This window comes from Natator depressus, chromosome 2 (genome assembly GCF_965152275.1).
Source record: "Natator depressus isolate rNatDep1 chromosome 2, rNatDep2.hap1, whole genome shotgun sequence".
Lineage (NCBI taxonomy): Eukaryota > Metazoa > Chordata > Testudines > Cheloniidae > Natator > Natator depressus.
In genome coordinates, this window is record NC_134235.1 from 185,364,911 (window position 1) to 185,377,475 (window position 12,565).

At 37.4% G+C, this 12,565-nt stretch overlaps 2 protein-coding genes across 6 annotated transcripts in view; one reads left to right on the forward strand and one right to left on the reverse strand.

The window, feature by feature from the left end:
- Positions 1-12,565, forward strand: part of TOPBP1 (DNA topoisomerase II binding protein 1) — a 47,572-nt gene that overhangs the window by 6,788 nt on the left and 28,219 nt on the right. For all 5 annotated transcript variants that reach the window (XM_074945533.1, XM_074945531.1, XM_074945532.1 and 2 more), the window contains 9 exons: positions 14-207; positions 1,973-2,152; positions 2,912-3,081; positions 3,540-3,703; positions 5,074-5,321; positions 5,715-6,034; positions 6,885-7,057; positions 7,794-8,005; positions 10,102-10,400. In XM_074945533.1, coding sequence (XP_074801634.1) covers positions 14-207; positions 1,973-2,152; positions 2,912-3,081; positions 3,540-3,703; positions 5,074-5,321; positions 5,715-6,034; positions 6,885-7,057; positions 7,794-8,005; positions 10,102-10,400 — 1,960 coding nt within the window. The remainder of the gene's footprint in view (positions 1-13; positions 208-1,972; positions 2,153-2,911; positions 3,082-3,539; positions 3,704-5,073; positions 5,322-5,714; positions 6,035-6,884; positions 7,058-7,793; positions 8,006-10,101; positions 10,401-12,565) is intronic.
- The window catches only part of CDV3 (CDV3 homolog), a 70,759-nt gene that overhangs the window by 1,658 nt on the left and 56,536 nt on the right, over positions 1-12,565 (reverse strand). The window lies entirely within an intron of this gene.

Here is a 12,565-nt window from a genome sequence, read left to right on the forward strand (position 1 = left end):
TTTTCTCCTGCAGTATCATTAGATACACAGATATAAGCATGGAAGGCTTCATTTGTCCTTTGTTTCGTGGCTGTACAATCTGTGTAACTGGCTTAAGCAGTGTGGACAGGAAGGAGGTGCAGCGTCTCACTACTGAGCATGGTGGTCAATACACAGGGCAGCTCAAGATGAATGAGTGCACCCACCTCATTGTTCAAGAGCCAAAAGGTAGATATTCTTCAGTCAATTTAAGTTTGAAGGGACAACTTAGCATAAAGCTAAGCATGTGCACAAGTGTTTGGAGAATCAGGGCCTAAGTCTGTATCTGTTTCATTATGCTGTTATTATTGCCGGTGCTGTTAGGATAAATATATGCAAGAAGAGTGATACAGAGTATTCTTAAGGGAAGGTGGAAATGAGAACAAAAAGGGACACACAAGCAGAGACCCAAACGCTATCAGAGGAGGAAGGGGAGAGGCCTTCAGAAAAGAAAAAATAGAATATAAACTAAATTTTGATGAAATTAGGAGACTTAGGAATTTCAATGATGATATTAATTGGATTACAAATAAACGAAGATAAAATTTTCCCACTAAAATTTCTGAATTTCCTCTTACGAAAATAAAATTAAAGCACTACATTGTTCTTTGTAGTTTTGTTTGAGACACACTGGACAGAATTTTTAAATTTCCTCCCTACTTTTCCTGGGCAATTATTTTGTGATTTCTCTTTTCCCCTCTTGAAGCCCCAAGATCTTGTTATGGCAATTCTGTCTCTGGCCAAAGAGCTTGGCATAGCTCCTTTAGTGGAACTGTCAGCTCGGCAGAACAATGTGAGGCATTTTCATCACTGGGTCTGAATGCTTGAGTGCTCAGAGACCAGAATGATGAAAGCAGTATAAACACCTGTATAGATACTTCCAAAACATGTCAGTCTGGAATTTGTGAGCCAAGTAAGACTTAAAATCTGATTGCAACATGACCGAATGTGCTAATGCTGACTGCCCCATTTGATTTTTTTTATTTTTTATTTTTTAATTTAGGACCGTTTTAAACAGCTCATTGTAGATGAGATTTAATATTGTTGATAGCTCAGCCTACCATATATTTTAATTTTCTGTACACAATACAATTATATTGGTTAAAAGGTTGCAAAAGTTTTAACCTTGGATGTTTTTGCAACTTTGGTGTCACAACTGCGAAATATATCTCCCTAATAACATGGTCACAAGATGACTTTTTTGCTAGCTGACAGTTGTTTCCATTTTAAGTATGTGAAGAAAAGTATGCATTTGCTTTTATATATAATATATTTTAAAAACACATAGTTTTTAGTCCGTAAAGTCATGATTTCAAATTCCATAGCAGAACTTTGGACTAATGTCTAATGTTAGCACTGCAGTGAAGTACAGATGAACTATAAAACTGATATTTTATAGCATCCTGTAAGTGGTAAGTATATTAATCATAAATAGTGCTTAGTATGATTATTAGTAGTAGTATTGCTGTTCATCTGTATCTGACATCTAGCAGTTTCTTCTGCCAATTTCTTGTTGCGGTTCAGATGGATGTTTAAGATCTCGTGGCAGTTTTCAAAACAGAAAACCTAACAGATAAAAATGTCCGAGGATGTGTTAGACTTATTTGGCTAGTGTGCTTGCACTAGCATACCTAACATTGCTTTTAAAGCAAATTAGGATAGCTTGATTATGAAAGGTGTAATATAAAATCAACAAATAATCTTTTATATCATAGGCAATAGTGCTGTCAAAGGAACCAAATTACATTGATACAGCTTTAGTGAATTTGATGTAAACTGCCACTTGGAATAGAGAAAAAGCCCCTTGGTATTTGAGAATGTATTGGTAATTACCACTTCCAAATACAGTTTTTGTTTTAACTTTCTTGATTTTGCAATGTGTGGTCATCCTTTCAGAATTGTCACTTATTGGAGTATTAGCCTTTTATTGATTGTGATTTGTCTTTATATAAAGGTCAGAAATATGAATGTGCCAAAAAATGGAATGTGCAGTGTGTGTCCATCCAGTGGTTTTTTGACAGTATCGAGAATGGCTTCTGCCAGGATGAGGCAATGTATAAGACAGAGTCTGTACAAAAGCAAAATACCACACCCAGTACATCAACTCCTACTAGCCAAGCTAGCAAACCTGACAGTAAGTAAGACATCTCAGTATACTGAGTGAGTTGATGAAATTTCAGTTAAGAGAAAGGAAATGTTTGAGTTGAATGGGCTGCTACCAACTCTAACTGCACTAAAATTTTGGTAATGAGGCCCTGATCCTGCAAACACAAGCTTAAATTTTAGTACATGGGTTTATTCACATGCTTGAAGTTAAGTGTGTGTGTAGGGTCAGGGTCCAATTTTTTAAGTTTGCAGGGTCAGGGTCCAATTTTTTATATATATATATGTGTGTGTGTGTGTGTGTGTGTATTTACATTTGATATGAACATAGTTTGCTCTTGGATATTGCCCTCCAATGCTCCTAAGCGGACCAAAAATATAAATATATATATTTTGGTCCGCTTAGGAGCGTTGGAGGGCAATATCCAAGAGCAGACTATGTTCATATCAAATGTAAATACATCTAATTTAGTAGATGGCCACAAAGCTGATTGGGCAGAATAATTTTTCATAAACTGTTCTCCCACATCTTAAGGCTGACAGTTCTTCAGGAGAAAGAGGAACATGAGTTCTGTGTAAACACCGTTGCTACTAGTGAGCGCATACTGACTTCTGGTGTAATGAAACCCTACATTTTAACAGAGGCTAGACTATGCATTATTGTGGTTCTCAGGTTTTGTCTTCCTTATTAGCATGGTAAAATCATATTTGACAGTCATACATTCTGTTTGGTTAAGCAGTGGGAGAGACTAACTTATTTTCCTCTTTTTTATTTTAACTTTATTTAAAGGTCGTACCCTTTCAGATGTCAGCCACATTTCCAATATCAGTTTGAATGGCATTAATGAAACTGCATGTAGCTCTGCTTTGAACAGCAGGCTGGATCCTCCTCCTGATGATCTGGAGAATTTGGATATCAGTTCTTTTCAAGCCCCTGATGATTTACTAGATGGGTGTCGAGTAAGTTTAACTATGTACAATTCTGAAATGACCAGTTATCCTTTGGATGCAGCTAGTTTGGGTCTTCTGTAGTTATTGCTACAGTAAAATGTTAGTTCTACTCCCAGCACAAAGATATAATCTATTTCAAGATAAACCAAACTAGACTGTTTATAATGTATTTGGGGTACTGGAAAAAGTGTCTTCAAATTGGAGTTGGTTAAGATGTGAAGCAGTATTGGCAACTTTATTTAATGGGAAATATTTTATTGGCATTTCCTTGTGTTAGTGGGAAGTTGAGTTGTGCAAGACGAAGTCACAAGGATGAGCACTGAGGATGGAATAATTTCTTTTTTGCAATTTTTCATAAGCTAAAGCTTCTGTATTTGTATGTTTCTTTGATTGGGTAATGAACGGTATCAAAATACAGCTACTTCAACCAAAAATATCTTACCTTGTTCTTTTCTTTCTCCTTGCAGATTTATCTCTGTGGCTTCAGTGGCAGGAAGTTAGATAAAATGAGAAGGCTTATTAACTCTGGTGGTGGTGTTCGATTTAATCAGCTCAATGAAGATGTCACCCATGTTATTGTGGGAGAATATAATGATGAACTGAAGCAGTTTTTGAACAAGACTACTCACAGGTTCTGATAACTATGTTGCTTAAAAGACACTTCCATAATCATGTTTCCTCTTGTAAACAAAGAAAATATGTATTGATTAAACTTCTTTTTTTTAAACTAAATAGCTGTGTATACCATAGAGATAAAAATGGTAAAGACCATTAAGTTGTGGTAACTAATCAACAACATTTTACCACTTGGAATAGTGTTTTTTAGGTAGCGTATCTCATAGATTCATAGATACTAAGGTCAGAAGGGACCATTATAGATTCATAGATATTTAGGTCAGAAGGGACCATTATGATCACCTAGTCTGACCTCCTGCACAACGCAGGCCACAGAATCTCACCCACCCACTCCTGAAAAACCTCACCTATGTCTGAGCTATTGAAGTCCTCAAATCGTAGTTTAAAGACTTCAAGGAGCAGAGAATCCTCCAGCAAGTGACCCGTGCCCCATGCTACAGAGGAAGGCAAAAAACCTCCAGGGCCTCTTCCAATCTGCCCTGGAGGAAAATTCCTTCCCGACCCCAAATATGGCGATCAGCTAAACCCTGAGCATATGGGCAAGATTCACCAGCCAGATACTACAGAAAATTCTTTCCTGGGTAACTCAGATCCCACCCTATCTAACATCTCATCACAGGCCATTAGACCTATTTACCATGAATATTTAAAGATCAATTAATTACCAAAATCATGTTATCCCATCATACCATCTCCATAAACTTATCGAGTTTAATCTTAAAGCCAGATAGATCTTTTGCCCCCACTGCTTCCCTTGGAAGGCTATTCCCAAACTTCACTCCCCTGATGGTTAGAAACCTTCATCTAATTTCAAGTCTAAACTTCCTGGTGGCCAGTTTATATCCATTTGTTCTTATGTCCACATTGGTATTGAGCTTAAATAATTCCTCTCCCTCTCCAGTATTTATCCCTCTGATATATTTATAGAGAGCAATCACATCTCTACTCAACCTTCTTTTAGTTAGGCTAAACAAGCCAAGCTCCTTGAGTCTCCTCACATTCAACAGAAAAAAAATATTAGCTGGTGAGGATTATATGAAAATTCTAGAAACCCTAAATATTTGTGATAAATTACATTTTCTTGGTTGTATTTCTTGTAGAAAATATGTGTAAAAATCCATATTCTCAAACTTTGAAATATTCAAAAAATGCTAAAGGCTGCAGTGTGGATAAAACTCAAACTTTTTTGTTGTAACTGAAGTCAGATGAGTGTCCCAAACTTCTTACAGAAACACAAGTGTACTTGTAGAGTGAGCAGTGTCTGAGAGGAAAAAAAATATGACTCTCAAACCCATTTTAACCTATCTTACCTGTGTGTGTGTGTGTGTGTGTGTGTGTAACATAAAAAATAATTTTATTTTGTAGGCCTCATGCAGTGACAGCTAAATGGTTGCTGGAGTGCTTTGGTAAGGGTTACTTACTTCCAGTGGAGCAGTATATCCCTCTGAATTACCAGCCAATAGAAAATCCAGTTTTGGAGCAACCTGGAATTAAACGAACTGTTCCCAAAAGTAATAGTCTCACAAAAAAAGAAGCTGTAAAGCTTGTACAGCACCAGAAAGCAGATGAAGATGACCTCCTCTCTCAATATGTGAATAATGATTCCACATTAAGTAAGTTCTGGTCCAAGCACTTCATAAAAAGACAAAATTTATGTATAGCTCTTATGAAAAATTTGTGGTGCCATCTACAAAGATGGACATAGAAAAATGTAGTTACCTGATTTTAATCATATGTAAAGAAATTGCGATTCATACCCCGTAGCATGTACGTTTTTAAAATCTTGACACGGTTTGTATATTAATTTCCCTATTGTGCTTAAGAAAACAACATAAATTAGATGTAAGCATGCCTCATATTGAGCAGTTTGTAAATGGAATCTAAAATTTTGGGTTCCAGTACTGCATTATTTTCAATTAATAACTAATAGGATGGTTGAAACTCATTTTCTCCCTTACATCCCCGTGTGTGAAATTTTCATCAAGTGGTTATTTTTTCTTTTTTAGTTGAAGTTGAAAAGCTAGAAACTGGTAACTTCAGTGATGCTACTCATGTTACCATTCAAGAAGAGAAGCAGTCCTCTATCTGTCATAGTTCACTGACTGAGACTTCTACAGTGGTTGAAGAAGGCTTATTCAGCAGAAAGAGGTTCCTTCTTTTGGGTTTTGGTGAAGAGGATGAGTCCTGCATTGTAGAAATTATAAAGGAGAATGCTGGGAAAGTTCTACCCCCTCAAAACAGAGCAATTGCAGACTATGCTGTGGTTCCTTTACTGGGATGCAAGGTGGAGTCAACTGTAGGAGATGTTGTTACAAACACATGGATGGTAAGGGTATACTGTAGAGCTATGACCAAACAAATATTAGTGTTAGAAATATAGAAACCAAAAACTTATTGATGGTTATATTTTCATTAGAACAGAGGTTTTAGCTTTGTTTAATTAGTGTACACCAAATTAAGAGAGTGCTTTAATGCACTTCTTCTTTATAGGTATGTCTTTTACCTGTCTCATTTATTTCTTCCTGCTTTATTAAATCAGATTCTGACTTAGTGGCACAAAGACTTTGTACACAAGACTCTGCTCTAGTTGCCTGCATAATAGGGTTATGAAGAGAGAGCTAGGTGCAGTTAAGTTGTGAATGACATTTCTGTTTTAACATCTGTTTAGTAAGCTATCTTTTTTTTCTCTTGCCCCACGCTTCCCCATATCTCTCTAATAATATATGTAGCTGTATCTGGGTGATGCAATTGCGGGCTGACATTAGAGCTCAGGTGGTCAAACATTTAAATATGTTGACCTAGATAATGCTTAGCACCCGGATTAATTGCCATTTGGTGTTTTTCATTATTAGATAATTAACTGTGAAATAAAACCCATGCTAACTCTTATACTGGGTTTTAAAATGTTTTAAAGCCGTATTCATTGTTGGAAAAATAGAAATTTAGAAGGCTTAAATCTTAATGTGAATTTGACTGAAACTTTCTGGATCTTTTGAAATAATTTATCTGATCACATATAGAGTAATACATGTTCTAATTTGACCTTGAGGCACAAAGACAAAGGATGTCTTGCTGTTGATTCCATAAATCCTGTAGTACAATGGCTGAAATAATGTTTGTCATATTCTTTTCTCTTGGCTTGGTTCTCATTTTCATTTATTTCATCATTTTTTAAGATTATGTGTGTAGAACAGCAGCTCCTTTTAAACCCTCAGTCCAACCCACTTTTCACCCCAGTATCAGTAATGGAAGGAAGCACTCCTCTGGAAGACTGTGTACTGTCTTTCAGCCAGTTTACTGGTGCCGAGAGAGACTCCCTGGTGTTCTTGGCAGGTCTTCTTGGAGCGAGGTATGGAGTCTGTTGCCACTTATGTTCATTTTCTGGCATCTAAAAATTTTTCAAGTGTTTAGTCACATTAGAGAAAAAATGAGCAAAAAACTGAGTTTAGAGTTAAATTTTGTTCTAGACTTCTTTAGTTTTACCAAATGAATAAAATCCAAATGTTGAAATATTGTGATCTATAATTTGGTTCTGTATTTCCCCCCTCCTTTGTCATTACACCTTCTAGAGACAGTGTCTTTAAGTGTTCAGATATTTGTATATGACACTAGTGAATATCTGTTCTAAAAAATGGCTCCTAAAAGGTGTGGGAGGAAGACTGGGTCATTTGTGGTTGTCCATACTTACTTGGTCAATGATTTTCATGGAGTTTGCTCATTGTACAAGTAAAACCTTTTTTTCTCCCTGGTTGCCAGCCATAAAAACTCAGCCTGAGATATAGAAATTTAGCTGAAGTTTTTGGCTTGTGCATTGTCATCAGTTTAAAAAAAAAATCTGTAGCCAACTCTCCCCCATTCCAGTTAAAAGTGTGCACCACATTGTCTTTAGTGGAGTTGTACAGGTGTAAGTGAGGGAAGAATGTGGCCCAGCTTTTGGAAGTTAGTTAACAGTTCTGTTTATGATACCCAAGCAGAACTAGAACCCAGCTCACTCTTCCATACCTTTGTTGGCTCTGTAGTGCTAATAGGAACAGTCTAAACAATGACTACGTTTTTGAATGGTTACTTATATACGCTTATTTCAGAGTCCAGGAATTCTTTGTGCGAAGAGCCAACCCAAAGAAAGGAATGTTTGCCAGCACCCACCTAGTGGTCAAAGAGCCAGATGGTTCTAAGTATGAAGCAGCAAAGAAATGGAATTTACCTGCAGTCACTATGGCTTGGCTCTTGCAGTCTGCAAGGACAGGAAAGAAAGCAGATGAAAGCAAGTTCCCAGTTGAAAATGTTAATGCTGGAGGTTTGTTGTCTTTTGTGTTTTAATATACCTTAATCATGCCATGTTCCACTGCATTGCACTGTTGTTAAGGGAAATTTTTGAGTATAAGCTGATTTCTAATACTTAGGACCTTAAACTATTAAAACCGAAAGACTTTTCATCTTATAATTTACTTTTTGATAGTTAAGATTTTTATTTTTTGCCTATCCCTAAGCTTAGACTATAAAGGCTAGTCGTTTCCACTTGTTTATAGTCCGTGGTCCAGATCTTTAGCTGGGGTAAATCACTGTGTAGCTGTACTGAAGTCAATGGAGGTATGCTGATTTATATCAACTGAGGATCTAGCCCAATGTCTAGTTATTTGCACTTTCTGGTTTACACTCCTTTACATGATACTGTTGTGTTAAATTGTGAAACACTGTGGAATAGTGTTTAAATCTAATTAAAAACTGTTTTACAAGAGAAGGAAGGTTCTGTAAAACGTTTTTCTCAACAAAACAAACCTTAAATTACTTGACAGTGCCCCTTTTAGAATTGAGACGCAAACTGGACTCATTAATACTGAATACCAACTAACTCACTAGTTCTTACCAATGCATTTGTGGGCTCCATAAAATTGTAGTGATTTAAAAACATACCTGCAATACTGCATTCAGCTCTGGGCACCTCAGTGCCAGAAGGATCTTGACAGGTTGCGTAGGAATTTGGAGAAAAGCAACAAAATGATTAAGGGACTGGAAGGAATGATTTTATGTAAAACCAATTATATATGTTTGACAAAAAAGATAATTCAGACTACAAGTCATATTTATGTATGGGTATTTGAAGTGTGTAAACTCCAAGGGCCAGTGTCTGTTGACTTGAATGAGACCAAGATTTGGCCAAAAGAGGGAGCAGAATTTTACAGGGTGGCCTAAGGGAGTGTAATTAGTAGTAATGGAATGAAACTGAGCAAAGGAAAACCATGCAGCCTGAAAATGAGGGGGGGAAATCCTAATTTTGAGGGTTTTTTTATTTAATATTTGTATTAGAGTAGCAACCAGAGGGTGTAAACTGGTTTGAGGAGCTGTAGTACTAGACTCTGTACAGTTGTACAGTTTAAGACCACAAGGGACCACCAGGTAGTTCTACTTGCTATATATATATCACAGGCCACCAACGCCACCCAGCACTATGAAGTCCTGCTTCAAAAAGCGTACAATTAAATATAAAATGTGAGTCTTCCAGAGGATGTGTTAGAAGCCCTATTACTGAAGTCATTTAAAAGCTGGGTTGGCAAAAAGTTGGAGAATAATACAGCAGAGAAAAGTTGGCAACATGATGGACTAGATTGCCTAACACAGGGGTCGGCAACCTTTGGCACACGGGCCATGAGACATTTTGTTTACGTTGACCGTCCACAGGCACGGCCCCCCGCAGCTCACAGTGGCCGCAGTTCGCCGTTCCCGGCCAATGGGAGACGCAGGAAGCGATGACCAGCACATCCCTGCGGCCCACACCACTTCCCACAGCTCCCATTGGCCAGGAACAGTGAACCGCAGGCACTGGGAGCTACAGGGGGCGGTGCCTGCGGATGGTCAACGTAAACAAAATGTCTCATGGCATGCCAGTGGATTACCCTGATGGGCTGTGTGCCGAAGGTTGTCGACCCCTTGCCTAACAGATCTTTTCCATCTCTGATTTCTCAGATTCCTCAGCTTTACCCAGTGCTGATTAGCAGTATTTATGCCATTAACATTTCAGTCTATAGTGAAGCTGCTGGTCATTAAAGAGAAAACAGGTGAGTATCTGTAGCTTTTCAACTGTGTCATAATTAAATGTTCCTATTCTTGGTTTAATACTTTAAAATTCACTGAAGCACAAGACAGTATGAGAGAGACAAGGGTTACTCTTCTTTTAGGCATTTAAGGCCTAGCACAGTAATAATGTGGTATAGCAGAAGCACTAGTGTAGAACATAGGAACTTAAAAACAAAAATCCTCCCTTCATTTTAGAACATATGTAGAACAACAAAATATTGGATAAATAAAGTCCTTAGCATAATGCAAGTATATGCATATTTATATTAAGGGAAAAAATTGTGGTGCTTAATTATAATTTTCTTTATTTCATTTAAGATAAAGAAGAGAGTTTAATGAGTCAGTCCAACAAGACAGAGACAACTATAATGTCTTCAGATACACCAGACCATCCTAGCAATCTCCTTGAAGCTGGGAAGAAAATAGCTGTGACGCCTCTTGATGTGAACCGGTTCCAGAGTAAAGCTTTCCATAGTGTGATCTCGCACCATATTGGGCAAAAGCCAACCCTTCCTGCAGAAGGAAGACTGCTCCAGAAAGAACCATCTTTGCATCTTGACACACCATCCAAATTTCTTTCCAAAGATAAGCTCTTCAAGCCTTCATTCGATGTAAAGGTAAACTCCTTTGCAAGTTTCTAAGCCAGTAGTGCCCCCAGGGTCATATGTGTGTGAATGAAGAAGGCACAAAACCCCCTATGCTAACCCTTTGTAAAGAGTGCGAATTAATAACACACAAATAAAAATACTTCTAGGATTTTTAGTTTGGCAGGCAGTTCTGAAAATTCACTTGTTCTAGGGGATGGGGTTATTAGAACTGATACTTAAAGCATATAAAAATAATTAAAGCATGAACATTTTGAGAAATAGATACTATAGCACCCATAACAAAGCCCAGTGTGCCTATTGCAGTATATACCAGAGGGTCCTAAAGCAATGACCTATGTTACCTAGTCTGTGTTACTCTTTTAAAAACAGAGTGAAATTTTAGTAGAAGAGTTACAGTTTTTGCCAACTGTCATAAAATAAACAGTCTGTATTTGGCCCATAGTGAAATAGTTTCCAGTGGACTATGTACACTTTTTAAAACTTATATATTTAAGCTTTCTTGCTCATCCTTCAATATTAATTTCCTTGTAACGTTATTCTTTGATTCTCCTTTCCCCAAGCATGCCCTTGATTTTCTGTTGCTCTTGGCTTCTACAGAACTACTACTTTACTGTGATAATCCTTATACATCTGAAAGAACAGTAGCCATTATCCCTCTCATACAAAGATGTAGTTGCATGAAGATAGAGAAAGAAGTAGGTGAAGGGGAGACATTTGTCTTAAAGATGGCCTGCAAATGGAAAAAAATAGACTGGATTTTTGCCCTTTTCTGCCTCTTTCTGTTGCATAAAAAAGGTCATTTGCCTTTTGTTTAACCTTAGATATATGAGTGCTGGATTTCTTGACTGACTCAAGTGTTTACTGGAAGCGTACTCAGTGGAGGTGCTGAATATAAACAGAGAGCTCTTTTCCCCAATTAAGTTAAACACTGTTAAAAACAACAAACCCCAAACAGTTTGAATATAAATCACTTCCTTTCTCAGTTAAGCCAGTTTCACACACACGGTTTCTCTGCTGTCCTAAACTTATTATTTTCCATTTATCCATAACGGCTAAGGAAAAACAAAGTGGACAGGACCACAGCTTCTAATTTCAAGTAGAGGGCAGTAAATTTGAAGATGGGTATGGTATAAATCCCTTTTCAGACTATTTTTAGGCATTTCTAAAGAGGCAAATAGAAAAAAACTGGATCTGTGCTCTAGGTCATATTTGAATAGATATTAAAGAAGAGAGTATAGAGAGAGGCTAGTCCTGTGGTTAGAGCATGGGACTGGGACTTAGGAGATCTGAATTTGGTTCCTGGCTCTTCTTGTGGCAGCTAGAAGAAAGCGAGTAGGGGAGAGGTAATTTTAGATTTGATTCTGACTAATAGGGAGGAATTAGTTGAGAATTTGAAGGTGGAGGGCAGTTTGGGTGAAAGTGTTCATAGAGTTCGTGATTCTAAGGAAATTCTAAGGAAAAGTACGAGGGAAAACAGCAGAATAAAGACAATGGACTTCAAGAAGGCAGATTTTAGCAGACTCAAAGAATTGGTAGGTAAGATTCCATGGGAAGCAAATCTAAGGGGAAAAAAAGAGTTCAGGAGAGTTGGCAGTTTTTTAAAGAAACATTGCTTTTGTGCCTTTACTAACCTATCCCAATGTGTAGGAAAAACAGAAAGTATGGTAAAAGACCATACTTAAGTAGGAGATCTTCAGTGATCTGAAACTCAGAAAACAGTGATACAAAAAGTGGAAAGTAAGTTAAATTATGAAGGATGAATATTAAAAAAACCCACACACATGTAGGGACAAAATTAGAAAGGCCAAGCAAAAAACAAGATTAAACTAGCTAGGGACATAAAAGGTAACAAGTAAACATTTTACAAATAAATGAGAAGCAAGAGGAAGACCAAGGACGGAGTAGGCTCATTACTCAATGAGGGGGGGAAAGATAACAGCAGAAAATGCAGCAATGGTCAAAGTGTTAAATGCCTTTTTGTTTCACTTTTCACTGGAAAAGTTAGCAGCGATTAGACGACTCACATGGTGAACACTAGTGTAAATGGGGTAGGATCTAAGGCTAAAATAGGAAAAGAATGATTAAGAATTACTTTAAACAAGTTAGATGTTTTCAAGGCGGCAGGGCCTGATGAAATACATCCTTAAGGAGCTGGCTGAAGAGGTCTTTGAGCC